This window comes from Myxocyprinus asiaticus, chromosome 18, assembly GCF_019703515.2.
Source record: "Myxocyprinus asiaticus isolate MX2 ecotype Aquarium Trade chromosome 18, UBuf_Myxa_2, whole genome shotgun sequence".
NCBI lineage: Eukaryota > Metazoa > Chordata > Actinopteri > Cypriniformes > Catostomidae > Myxocyprinus > Myxocyprinus asiaticus.
The window spans coordinates 2,092,247-2,108,787 of record NC_059361.1 but is presented as its reverse complement, the minus strand read 5'-3'; the positions used below and the strand labels follow the sequence as shown (position 1 = coordinate 2,108,787).

The 16,541-nt window shown below is 35.6% G+C and overlaps 1 protein-coding gene across 1 annotated transcript in view; it reads left to right on the top strand.

Moving 5' to 3' along the window:
* Nucleotides 1-16,541, top strand: part of LOC127455820 (voltage-dependent calcium channel subunit alpha-2/delta-1-like) — a 169,673-nt gene that overhangs the window by 88,475 nt on the left and 64,657 nt on the right. The window contains exons 13-19 of the mRNA XM_051723975.1: nt 326-404; nt 529-578; nt 686-769; nt 892-963; nt 4,304-4,378; nt 7,928-8,002; nt 15,880-15,939. Coding sequence (XP_051579935.1) covers nt 326-404; nt 529-578; nt 686-769; nt 892-963; nt 4,304-4,378; nt 7,928-8,002; nt 15,880-15,939 — 495 coding nt within the window. The remainder of the gene's footprint in view (nt 1-325; nt 405-528; nt 579-685; nt 770-891; nt 964-4,303; nt 4,379-7,927; nt 8,003-15,879; nt 15,940-16,541) is intronic.

Below are 16,541 nucleotides of genomic sequence, written 5' to 3'. Positions count from 1 at the left end.
TATGTATATATATATATATATGCAAATATATATTAATATTTGGTCAATATTTATTTATTTATTTTGTAGATAATCCTATAAATGTATGAATCCAACATGGACACAGATATTACATTTCTGTAAACTTGACATATTTTAAACTACATTTCTTGTTGATAGATTTTTTTTTTCATCTCCGACAACCTTATTCATCAATGACCATCTGACTGCACATTATCCCTTAAATACACAGCATTAAATAACACCAACAACTCATTGTCTGCACTGGTATGTTATTATGTTATTATGTTATTATGCCGAAAGTGACTATGTTGTTTGCATGCAGGTGCGTGTGTTCACATTCTCTGTGGGTCAACACAACTATGACACAGGGCCAATAAAGTGGATGGCTTGTGCTAATAAAGGTAACTATCACTGTGTGTGTCTGCCCTCTAGTGGTGGAAGAGCACTGTTGTATTACAGTCCTTTGAAGGTTCATTAGTAGATTGCATAAAAACACAACTATACCTTCTATGTTATGTTTTCCAGGATATTTCTATGAAATTCCTTCCATTGGAGCCATTCGTATAAACACACAGGTCTGCACAGAGTATTTCTGATTGAATTCTAGTATAGTGTCTAATGATATGTGAAGGTACAAGAATGACCCACATTTACATTCCTTGTTTTGTTTGCTTTTGTTTAGGAATATCTCGATGTTTTGGGCCGACCGATGGTCCTTGCAGATGCTAAACAGGTGCAATGGACCAATGTGTATCTGGATGCCCTGGTAATGACCTTATTCAGGAGACATCATTGACAAGATCATTCTAAAGTGACTGCAGATTTGATCTGTTTAACACGAGCGCTTTACTTTTCTGCTCTCTTACACTGACCTCTCGCTGACCTCAGGAGCTGGGCCTGGTCATCACCGGGACGCTGCCAGTGTTCAACAAGACCAAAGATGGCGGATCTCAGAACCAGGTCAGCCCATCATTTATTTGATTTTCCAGCTGTAATAGTCAGGATAATCATAAGAAATTACTGTAGAAATGTTATATACAGTAAATGTTAATGCAGATATATAATTATAAGCCTTGAATATATAAAACCAAATACAGTGGGGCACAAAAGTTCAAAATCACACTGAAAATCTGGGATAAAAAAAACAACAATTAAAACAATTCTTGCAATAGGCATTTACACAGATTTTTAATGACTTTTCAATGATTTTTAAGAGCCATAAATGAAATCGATTAAGTGGACCGACTGTATCCATATTTAATAAATACTAATTTCTAAACAAACAAAAAATGTGCTTAAATACAACGTATGCATAACATATAACACAGTAAGAGTTGTGATTGTGTAAATGATTGCTTCATTTCGACTTGGACATGACGAAATTCATAACTTCCAGGTCAGTGAGATTCATTTAGCAACTTCTCTTTTTGATTCACTAAAAAGAACCGGTTCATAAGATTCATTTGTCAGGAATCAGACTACATGGTTGTGCTGTGTGTTTCACGCTGTAGATTTAAAAGAACCGGTTCATAAGAGTCATTTGTCAGGAATCTGACTACACGGTTGTGCTGTGTGTTTCACGCTGTAGATTCAAAAGAACTGGTTCATAAGAGTCATTTGTCAGGAATCTGACTACACGGTTGTGCTGTGTGTTTCACGCTGTAGATTCAAAAGAACCGGTTCATAAGAGTCATTTGTTCGGGAATCTGACTACACTGTTCAAGCTCTGTGTTTGACGCTGTAGATTCAAAAGTACCGGTTCATAAGAGTCATTTGTTTGGGAATCGGGCTTCATTGGTCATGCTGTGAGGTTCACGCTGTAGATTCAAAAGAACCGGTTCATAAGAGTCATTTGTTCGGGAATCAGACTACAAGAGTCATGGTGTATGTTTCATGCTGTAGATTCAAAAGAACAAGTTCATAAGAGTCATTTGTTTGGGAATCAGGCTTCACTGGTCATGCTTTGTGTTTCACACTGTAGATTCAAAAGAACCGGTTCATAAGAGTCATTTGTCAGGAATCTGACTACACAGTTGTGCTGTGTGTTTCACGCTGTAGATTTAAAAGAACCGGTTCATAAGAGTCATTTGTCAGGAATCTGAATACATGGTTGTGCTGTGTGTTTCACGCTGTAGATTCAAAAGAACCGGTTCATAAGAGTCATTTGTCAGGAATCGGGCTTCACTGGTCATGCTGTGTGTTTCACGTTGTAGATTCAAAAGAACCGGTTCATAAGAGTCATTTGTTCCGGAATCTGACTACATGGTCGTGCTGTGTGTTTCACGCTGTAGATTCAAAAGAACCGGTTCATAAGAGTCATTTGTCAGGAATCTGAATACATGGTTGTGCTGTGTGTTTCACGCTGTAGATTTAAAAGAACCGGTTCATAAGAGTCATTTGTCAGGAATCTGAATACATGGTTGTGCTGTGTGTTTCACGCTGTAGATTCAAAAGAACCGGTTCATAAGAGTCATTTGTCAGGAATTGGGCTTCACTGGTCATGCTGTGTGTTTCACGCTGTAGATTCAAAAGACCCGGTTCATAAGAGTCATTTGTTCCGGAATCTGACTACACTGGTCATGCTCAGTTTGATGCTGTAGATTCAACGAACCGGTTCTTAAGAGTCATTTGTTCAGGAATCGGACTACAAGGGTCATGGTGTGTGTTTCACGCTGTAGATTCAAATGAACCAGTTCATATGAGTTGTTTGTTTGGAAATCGGACTACACTGGTCATGCTGTTTGTTTCACACTGTACAGTAGATTCAAAAGAACCGGTTCATAAGAGTCATTTATAAATTTGAATGTATAATTATAGGTCCTTAATATATAAATGTAAAAATTTCATAAATGTAACTGATCATAAATAAAATTATACATTTAACATTTCAGAATGTATTTGTGCATTATCTATTGAATGCAAGATCTTTGACAGCAAAGGTTCAACTGACGCCTCCAAAAAATAATTGATATGAATCAATGGACAGGGTGCAGTACACCACATGTGTCATTAACAGACCCGTTGCTCTATTAATAACTCTGTGTTTGGAACTGAGTGCTATTTTTGTCACTTTAAAAGGGGTCAAAGTTACTACAACTGACGTAAAATGTGTAAATATCATAATCTCTTGAATGCATGAACCGTGCGGACAGTAGCCTTCTTGGGAAAACACTTTGATTGTAACAGATGTGGAAAATAAATATTGTATGATATCTTATCCCAAACTTTCCTAGTCTGGGGTCAAAGGATCCATACGCTGTTTGTGCGTCAAGTTGTTTGACCCTTTGGAGTCTTTTGTTAGTTTCCGCTCACTGACTGCGTCACGGAGTTCTCTGGTAAGGTTAATATCTGTTTCCAGTATGGATGAAGATACGTCAGGTCACATATGACACGTTTAATCTTACACCAGATGTGACACTCTACGTGACAATCTGCAGCAGAGTTGCATTTGTCAAAACTGTTGCCAAAGGTAGATTTTCACCTGTGGTGTCATGGTGGACATATTGTATACATGCAACTTGGCATGCTCTCTACCAGTCTTTCACATTGCTGTTGGGTGACTTTATGCCACTCCTGGCTCAAAAATTCAAGCAGCTTGGCTTTCAATGGGGTTCAGGTCTGGAGATCGGTCTGCCCATGACAGTGTTTTGATCCGGTGGTCCTCCATCCACACCTTGATTGCCCTGGCTGTGTGGCATGGAGCATTGTCCTGCTGGAATAACCAATCCTCAGAGTTTGGGGAACATTGTCAGACCAGAAGGAAGCAAGTTTTCTTCCAGGATAACCTTGTTTCCTTCACAAAGAGGAATCTGCCCAATTACAGCCTTGCTGAAGCACCCCCAGATCATTGCCGATCCTCCACACAGTTGATGCAAGACACTGTGGCTTGAAGGCCTCTCCAGGTCTCTGTCTAACCATTAGATGACCAGGTGGAGGATCGGTGATGATCTGGGGGTGCTTCAGCAAGGCTGGAATCGGGCAGATTCGTCTTTGTTTTCTTTGCATTATTGGATGTCTGAAAACCTCCAATGTATATATGTACTATTAAAAGTGACTTGATATGATTTATTTTTGGTATTGGGCAGGTTTAAGACCAAACAACACTGAACATTGTTTAGTGGTGGGTGTTTTGTTTTTTCAGTGATTCAACAGATTGCAGATTGTGAAATTTCAGACTGAATTTGATGCTTTCCAGGTTTCGTTTTGGCTCGAAAAATCTTCGTTTTTTTTGGTAAATATCACTTCATTGTGTGTATCTGACTCGAAACTCTATTTGTCTTTTTGTCTTCTCTAGCATCAGAACCAGTTGATTTTAGGAGTGATGGGGGTGGACGTGTCTCTTGATGATATCAAAAGATTGACGCCTCGCTTCACCGTGAGTTTCAAACACACACACACATACACAGACACACACACACACACACATTCAAATAAAGCAATATTTAAGTCAATTTTAAAAAGTATATTCAAAAAAATATTTGGTAACACTTTCTATGAAGCCCATATTTATAATGTATTAGTAATGTCTCATAAAACACCTTATAATATGTTATAACTTATAAATAATTGTAAACACAATTATAAGACATTATAATATTTACCTATTCATAGTTATACTTAGAGTATAATGCATTATAACACAAGCAACATTTAATTTTATCTGCCGAAGTTATAATGTATTGAATATATTTATAATATACTAGTATATAATATGTATGCTTTAAGTAAAGTGACAAAAGTAATGTCTTATTATAAACATACATAAGATATTTTTAAGTGGTTATAAGACATTACAAGTCATGCTGGAAGTTATAAACATTACACATGCACAAAATACAAAATAACACACATTTAATGTACATTTTGAGATATTATGAAAAACACGTGTAAAGCTACAAGGTTAAAATAGATCAGAAACTCTAAATATTTATGTTGATCACACATGTAGCCAATAAAAAAATCAAACTGATTCTATACTCAACTCTATTCAATAAACTTTCATGTTTGTGCATCTTATTTATAAATAACTTCCATTATATAAGTGTGACTTGTAATGTATTGTATGTTATAAGTTTATGTTATGACTGTTTATAAGAAGATATTGATTTTGTAACTTAAAGCAGTCAAAGAGCACTTATAATATGATCATAAAGTCTTTTAACTGTTTACACTATACAGCACTTATAACATTAACTTTATTAACTTCTGCTGTGTTATAACTTGATGTTGCTTGTGTTATAATGCATTATACTCTAAAGTATAACTATGAATAGGGAAACTCTTATAATGTATTATAACTGTAGTTATAATTATTATGAGAAGTTATAACTTATTATATAGTGTATTATGAGACATTATGAATTCAGTATAATGCATTTATAAATATGGGCTTCATAGAAAGTGTTACCAAATATTTTAGCCTATTTTTAAGATTTACACATTTCAATTTCATAACAAAATTCCATCAAATTGAATTATATATATATATATATATATATATATATATATATATATATATATATATATATATATATATATATATATAAGAATACTCAATTCAATTTGATGGAATTTTGCAATTGTTAGGAATTAGAAATGCTTAAAACATTGTGTAGCTAATACGTCTGTACATTCATTATATGCTTATATTTTCAGGTTTTCAGGACAGTTTTCTCATGTTGTTCAATCTTCCATATTAAATATATTAATCTTTAATATGTTTGATACATGTTTAAATAATTATAAGTACTGTATACAACATTTTTCAAAATATTGTAATATTTGGTTGAAGTCTGAAACATGTTTTTGTGATTTTGCTCATTATCGTCTACAGAAATTATATTTTTGACGACTTAAATTATACCATTTTAGTCAGAGTACAATTGACAAAAACGAATGAATTTGACAAAACTTAACACTCCTGTTGCGTTCGGGTCATTTTTGACCCGGAAGAGGTAGATAATAATTTTTAATACCACATAGTTTTTAGTACGGGGACCAAACTTTGGGACTATGTAAAGACTATCAAAATACACATAATAAATATTTTTTCCTGATTGGTTAATCAAATTGTTTGAGATATAACTGTAACAGTTAAAGATTGGGCAAGGAGGAGGCGGGAATCAGCTGAACGGTCAACATAAAGTTTTAATGATATAAATGAACTTAAAACAACATAAAACATAAATGAACAGACACACATGCAGCACGGCTCTCTCTTGAACTGGTGCCTCCGGCTCGTCTGATCAGCTGATTCAGTGCCAGCCGTGCATCATCACGCCCTCAATAACCATTTAAAAAAAAAGCTACATCTTTTAGATTTGCGGTTCAATTTTGACCCGGGCTTTAATTGTGGCTTTACACATGATACTCACTTGTATGCATTTTCCTCTGTCACACATCCTATGCACACACCTTCACTCCCTCACACACCCCCCCTCCCCCCCCCCTCCCTCCCCGCACTCCCTCCCCCCTCCCCTCCCCACACACTCCCTCCCCCCCCCTCCCTACACACACACACACACACACACACACACACACACACACATTCCTGTACAAAACAGACATGACGGATGTAACAAAAATAACAAATAAATTAAATCAACGGTATTACTGTCTAAATGAGGTGTGATGAGAGCAAATGTTCATGCACACAGCCTAAACAGGGCTTGAAAGAGATCTGATGCATCAACATTCAACAGTTCATGTTAATAGAATAGATTTTGCTTAAAAACATAGTAAAGAAGTATTAATGTTGTATACTTGAGTTGTAAAGTTGTTTTGATGAAGTTTAATTAAAAATAATATGTTGGTTTCATCACTTTTGACCACCAGGTTTTATTGATCAGTCATGAGTAATAGGAAATTAATTCAAATGACTAGTAATTCTCACATTAGATGTTAATATAAATTGCATATTATGTTATATTTAGATAAAATTTCACAAAAATGTTGATAAAAAAGATGTCTTCACATGTATCACACTGGTTTTGCTGTAGTTAATGAATATTTTGAAATATAGAAGAATTTGTACATTTTATTATTTTAAAAAAATGGCATATTAATTAATAACTTTTATATTTGTCAGTTAACATGCCAAAAATATCAATCTTTTTACATGTCTGGACAATTAAGAAATTATTATTGCCTTAAAATATAGTTTTAGATGAAAACCATCGGGTTATGAGTGATTTATCAGCTTGAATTCCACCGGGTCAGAATTGACCCGCAAATGCAAAAGGTGTCTGCAGATTCTGAATGCAATAAGAGGGTTAAAGGACAATTTCACCAAAAGACAAATCATGTCTAAATCCCACTTTCACTATGTGAAAAGCTGTGCCTGGACATTCTGCAAAATACCGCCTTTTTCGTTCCACAGAAGACAGAAAGTCTTATGGGTTTGGAGCAACATGAGGGTTAGTAAATGATGATTTTGGGTGAATAATGCTTTGAATGCTCCATAATTCAATGTAAAAGAGAACAAAGCAAAAGTCATTTGTTAGATGTTTTCTTTGCAAACACATTGAGAGCCTTTTAATAAAAATTACACGGCCTGTGTACGATAAATGCTCCATTGTTCTGCGGTTTCGCCGCCTTACAGTAAGATCACTCTTAAGACTCGTACATTACAAGCGCATCTGTTTGTACTTCCATTTGATTTGTAAATGCTTGTGATTTTCTGTTAAGCTCAGAGGAATGTTTCCAGATGAACCGACACATTTGATTAACGCTAAGTGCTTGCGGGTGATTGACAGCTCAGGCGGGTGCTCCCGGGGGATATTAGACAGTACCACACTAGTGAGGGATTAACCGCTGGATCTAGAGGAACCAGGACCGTTTGGTCTGAGCAGGGATTTGTGTTTGACGGTGGTCCTCTCAGTGGAGGTGTCTTCACTCTTCTCTTCTTTCTGTCTGTTTATTCCAGATTGGTCCTAATGGATATTATTTTGCAATTGATCCTAACGGTTACGTGCTGCTCCATCCAAACCTCCAACCAAAGGTACCAAAGCACCATCTCCACCCGAATGCCTGATATATGACATCACAGTGCATATCTTTCTGGTTTGAAGTCTATTTGACATTGGTATTATTTAATGTCTGTAGTGCATGTATTTATCTCGCTCTTTATCTCCTCCTGACTTACTGTTATTTTCCTCTCTATCTGTGTGCATGTGTGCTGCATATTTATGTGCATTCTCATGTACACACACGCTTGGGTTGTGTGTGGGTGTGCTTTTCATTTGTGCATTTATAGAAACTTCTAGACTTTTTTTATGTGGAACTCTTGTTTCCTGTTGGAAGTCTTGGGTCAGATGTTCTTCTATAACGAGTGCTAAACTGTATAATTGATCATTGTCCCTCCCAGACAGCTGCTTTCCTTCATAGGTGTGCTAGTTTGACGCCTCTCGTTTCAACTCAAATCAGTATTTCCTTTTCATTTATTTATTCATTTGCTAAGTAGTCGTGTAATAGGCAGGATAATCAGCCGGTCGTTATCGCAAAATATAATACCGACCTTTTCATTACTTTCGATTCCGGAACATGCAATTATCCGTCATTGCAGACAGAACGCCGTACTTGGTCAGTGTTTCCTGCTGTGCAATTCAGTGGCAGCACTGTCCCGCTACTAAATTACAGCGTGAAGAATACAGAGAGACCAGTGTAGTCTGATTCCTGCACAAATGACTCTTATGAACCGGTTCTTTTGAATCTACAGCATGAAACACACAACGCTAACAGTGTAATCTGGTTCCCAAACGAATGACTCTTATGAACAGATTCTTTTGAATGCACAGTACAAAACATACAGGGTGGCCAGTGTAGTCCATTTCCCAATCAAATGACTCTTATGAGCCGGTTCTTTTGAATCTACAGTGTGAAATAAACAGTGCTACCAATGTAGTCCGGTTCCCAAACGAATGACTCTTATGAACTGATTCTTTTGAATGCACAGTACAAAACATACAGGGTGGCCAGTGTAGTCCATTTCCCAATCAATTGACTCTTATGAGTCAGTTCTTTTGAATCTACAGTGTGAAATAAACAGTGCTACCAATGTAGTCCATTTCCCAATCAATTGACTCTTATGAGTCAGTTCTTTTGAATCTACAGTGTGAAATAAACAGTGCTACCAATGTAGTCCATTTCCCAATCAAATGACTCTTATGAGTCAGTTCTTTTGAATCAACAGTGTGAAATAAACAGTGCTACCAATGTAGTCCATTTCCCAATCAAATGACTCTTATGAGTCAGTTCTTTTGAATCTACAGTGTGAAATAAACAGTGCTACCAATGTAGTCCATTTCCCAATCAAATGACTATTATGATCTGATTCTTTTGAATGCACAGTACAAAACATACAGGGTGGCCAGTGTAGTCCATTTCCCAATCAAATGACTCTTATGAGTCAGTTCTTTTGAATCTACAGTGTGAAATAAACAGTGCTACCAATGTAGTCCGGTTCCCAAACAAATGACTCTTATGAACTGATTCTTTTGAATGCACAGTACAAAACATACAGGGTGGCTGGTGTAGTCCATTTCCCAATCAAATGACTCTTATGAACTGGTTCTTTTGAATCTACAGTGTGAAACACACAGCGCTAACAGTGTAGTCCGGTTCTCGAATGAATGACTCTTATGAGTCGGCCCTTTTGAATCTACAGCGCAAAACACATGGCGGCCAGTGTAGTCCAATTCCTGAATGAATCACTCTTATGAGCCGGTTCTTTTGAATCTACAGTACAGCATGAAACAAACAGCGCCACCAGTCTTGTCCGATTCCCGAACAAATGACTCTCATGAGCCAATTATTTTGAATCTACAGCACAAAACATACAGGGTGGCCAGTGCAGTCTGATTCTCAATCAAATGACTCTTATGAGTGGGTTCTTTTGAATCCACAGTGTGAAACATACTGCGCAGCCAGTGTAGTCTGATTCCTGAATGACTCTGATGAACTGGTTCTTTTGAAACTGAATTGGATTTATGCTTCTGAAAAGTGTGCGCCTTTTGCAAAAATTTAATTAAATGTATTTCTGAAATGATCTTCTGCTCAAAAGTACTAAAAGAATCGTTAATGGAATCGTTAAGGAATCAGAATCATTAAGAGGAATTGGAACTGGAACCGTTAAGTTCCTTACGGTTTCCATCTATGTGGGGTACAATATTTGATTTGTTTTTATCACCTAAAATAAACGGGAACATCAGACACATCTGGCAGTGATTCAGCACATGTCATTACAGACGAGTGTATCTGACCTCATGTGTAAATCTGTATAATTATGATGTATGAACATGCATTTGCATCATGTAAACAGGTGGCTTGTACACCTTCTCCTTTAGATCTGGGTACACAGCTCTTCTTCTAGGTGAGATTTGTGCGTAACCTTCGCAAATCGCCTGAAGTGATACACCATTCTACTGGCAACAAACATGCATATATGTTTCTCAATGGAACTATATACATAACAGGCTAGTTGTGGATCTCTTTGATTCTGGTATCCAACCACACACACTGCCGGTCTGCATTAAATCGAGATTGTGTCCATGCTCTCAGTGGTGATGAAGATAACCAGGGTCGTAGTTTATCCTGTGTCTGGATGTTAAAAGCACTGTCCATCACATTGTCTCAGACAACCCTGGCCCGCCTTGACAAACTCACAGTTTAAGGAGTTATAACATTTTAAATATATTACGTCTGGTCGAGGGTAGATTGGGAACGGTTTAGACATTCTCTGATTTAAGTTCAACATGCAATTGAGACGAGAGAAACGTATGCATGTGCAGGGCTCATCAATAATGATGACGGTTCATTAATGTGGTTTTATGTCTGGTTATATCTCATGTTTGGTGTGATGGAACATTGTTGTAGTGAATTCTGTTCATTTAAGCATTGCACCAATGCAACGTTATCTTGCTGGTTAATATAAGTGCATTTGTTGTAAGCGTCAAGCAAATTAGTAATGTTTTGCATCGCATGCGATTATTTTCTAACAAAAGTGCATGTAAAAATGTATAGGTTTCATTTGACATATAGAGTTGCATTATAGTTTATATCTATTTGTACATGTGCATTATATGTATTAAGCCTCGCAAATATTGCAAATGAGAAACCTTATCAATTATTAGTTGTAGTATTTTGTAAATTGTAGTATTTTTTTATTTGATGTTTTTGTAAGTAAAAAAAATACAAATTATTTAAAAACAAAATATATAGTATGTAAAAATAAAAATATTGAAAAAATAAAAGTATATAAAAAACAAGTATCAAATATTTACAATGTTATTTGTTTACTTACAATTTTATTTTTTTAGGTATTTCATTTGCAAAAATAGCTGGGCAAAATACATACTGTATATACATTTCTCTGACATAAAAATGAGAAAAATAAAAATCTAGTTTTATGACTTACACCTTAAATACAATATAAGTGTTTTTACAAATATCAGGAGTTTTTGAGTCACAAATATCAAAATGTTTTCTCAGGGTTACTCCATATGACCTGAATGAAATGTGCCTTTTCATAAAAATGTCAAAAATATCAGATATTTTTTAAAACATCACACACAGTCAAGAGGGTCTAAAGGGGCCCTTTCTGTTTTATTTATGTATTTATTTATGGTCACATGACATCAAAATGTCAACATACATGTTGAATACACAAAATGACTTATTTATGAATATTTTTAAGGCAAAAATGTGTCACTGCATATTTTATTATTATTATTATTATTATTATTATTATTATTATTATCATAAAAGATTATTTTGTGCTACTCATGCAACGCTTTTTTTTTTTTTCAAGAATTTCTGCTTTTTTTGTTTTGTTTGTTTTTTTACTGTCTTTGTACAGTTACACCACATGACACCTTTTACTTTTAGCCTGGGAAAAAAAAAATTATATATATATATATTTTAATTACAAACATGTTTAATATAACAGGGGTCCTAAAGTCATTGTTTTGTGTGAAATGCATTTGTAATGTATTCTTAAATAATGAGCGTCATATCATTGACCAATAAAATACTGTATTCTGTGTTGCTGTTTTTGAGATTGAACCAGTTATAGTGTTGGCAGTGCGAGTAAAAATGTGAAAAACTCCTTATTGTTGAGCCCTGATATGTAACAAATTGAGTATGTTTTAAATTCAAGATATTTCTCTGCTCTTGGAGTTATCGGCGCCTGAGGACGTTTGGCGTGTTAGCTAGGACAAGTGCTGAAACATGTCAGCGTTATTGTTGAAATGTTGGGTCAGAGAAGTGCAATGTTTGCTGTTAAATCTACATTAAAATAACAAAGCTCCAGGTCTAATATGTGGAGGGCATTAACTTCTTTCCACAAGCCAGGCAAATCAAACACACAGAAATGATTTCCATCATCTGCGTCAGTGAGAACGAATGTTATGACATATTTCCATCTTGCTTTAAAGTTAGATCCTCCAGATTTTGTATTAAAGGAAATAGCAAAGACTTCGAGGTTTATTTTGTGGCAGCTGAGGAGGATCAAATGATGCATCGAGTATGTTTTCATTTTTACAGCATGGATGCAGCTTTTTTGCAATCCAAAAATGCTCTAGATAGGCAAATCTAACCAGATTATCACTGAGAACATTTACATGCATGATCTTACTTTGATAATGCTCAATCAGTCCCACCATGACTGAATTTTCTCATATTTCATTTTTTTGGGGTTGTTTTGCAGTGAAAACTCACAAATCATCATTATATACCTTTGTAATTGTCTTAATTACATTGCAAATGCAATTACATGTAAATATTGTAGTGCACGATAACTGAATATTACATTATCTGATATTTAAATCTGATATATGGCCAAATACGAACAAATACAATTAGAGTTCCTATATTTGAGCATTTATTTACACATTTAAATTAAACAAGTGTTTCACAAAAATATGTTACATATATGTATATATGTGACCTTTTTATATCAGTAAAAAAACATTTATGAACATTTATTTTCATCATATACTGTAAGTGTTCAGCATATATTGCCATTTTCAGATTCGTAACCTACTGTATTAAGCACTTCAAATTCTAGTCACATTTTATTACACAACTAATGGGGATTTTAAGTGAATGTTAGGGATTCTTTGTATAAACGCGGGATTTGTGTCTCATTCACAGCATGCAGGATGAAGATTAAACGCTAGCTGTGATGTATGTGTGCTGTCTGCGGTCCCGCCAAAGTTTAGACAAGGATTTTATAGTGAATGCAAAACGTGGAGCACTGTTACTATGGAGATGAAACAATGGCAGCTGTGCATTTGGATATGTTGCGACTGCTTCAGGCTTTTCAAGCATTTGTTTGGCCGCTGTCAAACATGAAGAAAGGCAATGGGATTCTTTCAGATTTACGTCTTTTGCAGAAAATTTGCGGGAATTTAAAATATGAAAATATGCGGATATTGGTTGAATTTGCAAGAATTCTTGCGATTGCAAAATCCTGGAGGGACTGCTTAATAAGACGACAATGTGTGTGGTCATGTAAACACCATAAACGGTTTTTCCTTTATCAGTGTGAGGTCATAAACGGTGTAAGCAAAAGCCGATCGGTACACATACATTTTTGCACATTACGGTGAATTCACTCTGCACATAAACACCTTTAATGGCATTCATATATATATATATTATTGCAATCAGTAAAAATATCAAACTGATCAAATAGTCATGTGTCATATGTTGCTCTCAAAGAGAAAAATACAACCAGTCTATTTGTTTTACTCACAGACAAAAATATAGTGAGTAATAGATAAGTATATGTCTTTGACAATTATGTTGATATTGCTTGTATGACACATTTTTGCTTATAACTTCACGATACTTAAACAGAACATAAAATATCACATATCATTACTTAGAGGAGGTGATTGTCTTTCAAACGAGTCCACACACAAGGTAATCAGATGCACAGATCATTAGATAATCCACATGAAGCACAATGTTAAAGATGGCGCCAAATACATGACACATTCTGTGAAATCTCATTACTACAATCATGTCTGCATGCTATGCAAACCTTTAGTCATTGTTGTGTTTGCATGTGCAATTAGTTCTTATGTACAATTTTTATGTTTTACACTGCATGCACAGTTATTAGGCAAATTGTATTCCTCAGGATTCATTTTATTGTTGAACAAACACAATGCTCTCAGTCAATCCAAAATGTTATTGAACCTCAAACCTGAATGTTAAACAAATTAAAAGTGAGTTTTATCTTTCTCAAGGGAATATATAAGTGTGCACAATTATTAGGCAACTAAATTACAAAAAGAATTTCTCCCAACTCAATTGTTTATTCTCAACACAAAATGAAAATTAAATAACATTTTTGGCCTTTCAAAACATTCAGTGACCAATATAGCCACACTTCTTTTCAATAACTGCCATGAGCCTTCCATCCACAGAGTCTGTCCGTTTCTTGATCTGTGCACTAAACTAATTACAGTAAAATGACATCTATAATATAAAAAAGAGCTGAAATCTCTATGAATTCTTAATAACACGAGTAAGTTCCTTTTGACCAAACAAACATGCTTAAATTATTCAAGCATGAGGGCTTTTGGGTGTTTCCCACATCCTTAGTTCCATACTTGATCCTTTTGAGGTTGTAGCACTTAAAAGCTTAATTTTATGGATTCTTAAGACAAAGAAGTTCAAGGAAATCACAATTATTCTTTTACTTTATGAATCACTCTAACTTCACCTTATAACTGATATTTTGTGTACACATTAATGCAAAGCTGAAGATGTTATAAATATGTTCGGTTCTAAGTAGAAGCTATTTATTGCCGTACGTTATGGTTGTTGTTGTTTTCTTCAGTGTATTTTCAGCATTTCATTAGCTGAATGATCGACAGCCAAACGTGCAACAGTACTATATTTTGATGAATGTTATGACATACAGTATGTCCATCTTTCTTCAACGCTACATCCTCCAGCTTTTGGATGAAAGAAAACGTCAAAGACTTGGAGGTTAATCCCCCCATCGTATTTGAAAAGAACTTACCAAAGCAAACTCAGAACATAACTCGCAAACACTGCTGTTTTAATGTGCTTGCATGTATTTAAAAGCTTAAAAATGACCAAAATGCAAGTGCATGACAAACGTAAACACCAGCAGACCCTCTGCACTCTTTTATGGCTCCCAGCGGAGTCCTGGGCTAACTCCATGTGCGCGCCAGGCTGTTCCACATCCAGCGTGTTTTACTTTAGTTTAGCGAGCTTGCATGATCAGATCTGAAGGGTTGATCTCTCCAGGACAGATGTTGAGATGTGATCCAGGAAGGCCGCAGATCAGGCACGTTGACTGAGAGAGACACAAAGGCATGGATTGAATCGCTGAACCGTAGATGCTGCACTTAACCCTGAGCAGCACCGATAGGCAAACACGAGCCCTTAAACCAGAGGGTGCCAGATCGACTGGAAAAAGTTCAAAGTGCTCCACCAGCTTCCAGCCGTGCAAAACACATGAATGAATTTGTCGGCTAAAGTTAAGAGAACTTTGTAGAGTCTTTCAAGAAGACTTTAAACACTCCGGGAAGGGCTAATTTGATTTTGATGGCATAGAAATTGAACTAACCTTCATAGTATGTGAGCCACATGTTGTGCAAAATCATTGCATTCAAACAGTAGGAAGACCCGGGATGAGGTTGAATTTATTGTGTGAGCTGTTTTATATCTGTCAAACATTCTCATCAGTGATTGATTACAGTTATTTTACAATAACAACACTGTTAACAAGGCTGGGTATTTGTTTTTGAGACAAAGCATTTGAGACTTGGCACCCATAAATCTGTTTTCACTCAAATGACATTAGATTGTGTTTATCTTCTCTATATTTCTCATTAGAAAAGGATTCTGAACCGTCGCCACAGACTAAATAACAAGTTTGCTATTACATTCCCTGAGGTGAGACAGGTCTAGTGCATTCTGTCATAGAATACAGAGCAAAATAGTCCTAATAGCTTGTTTAATTCCAAGAGTTTTAGTATTATATCTAGTTTGCTTACCTAACTGTAGTCTTAGAGGTCTTAAAGTCAACATGTTTCCCAGAATCATTGCACAACCACTGTAGATCTAGAACCTAGAGGAATATTCTGAGTTCAGTGCAAGTTAAGCTTAATTGACAGCATTTGTGGCGTAATGTTGATTAGCACAAAAATGGATGTTGACTTTTCCCTTTTTCTTTAAAAATGAAAGAAAGAAAGACAAAATCAAGGTTCCATTGAGGCACAATTTTATTAAGGCACTTACATTAATTCTTCTGTCAAAACTTGTGTATTATTTGAGCCATAATGTTGTTTTAAGGGGTTTACAGCGTTGTAAAATTGCACAAATACAATAACTTTACACAGATGCGGTTAGTAAGTAATTTTATCACACTAAAATCATGCTAACACACATATTGTTTAGGTCTTGTGGCTATACTTTGTTTTAAGAAAAGGAGGAACGGGGGCCTTGTTAGTTCAGTGAGTATTGACGCTGACTATCACACCTGGAGTCACGAGTTT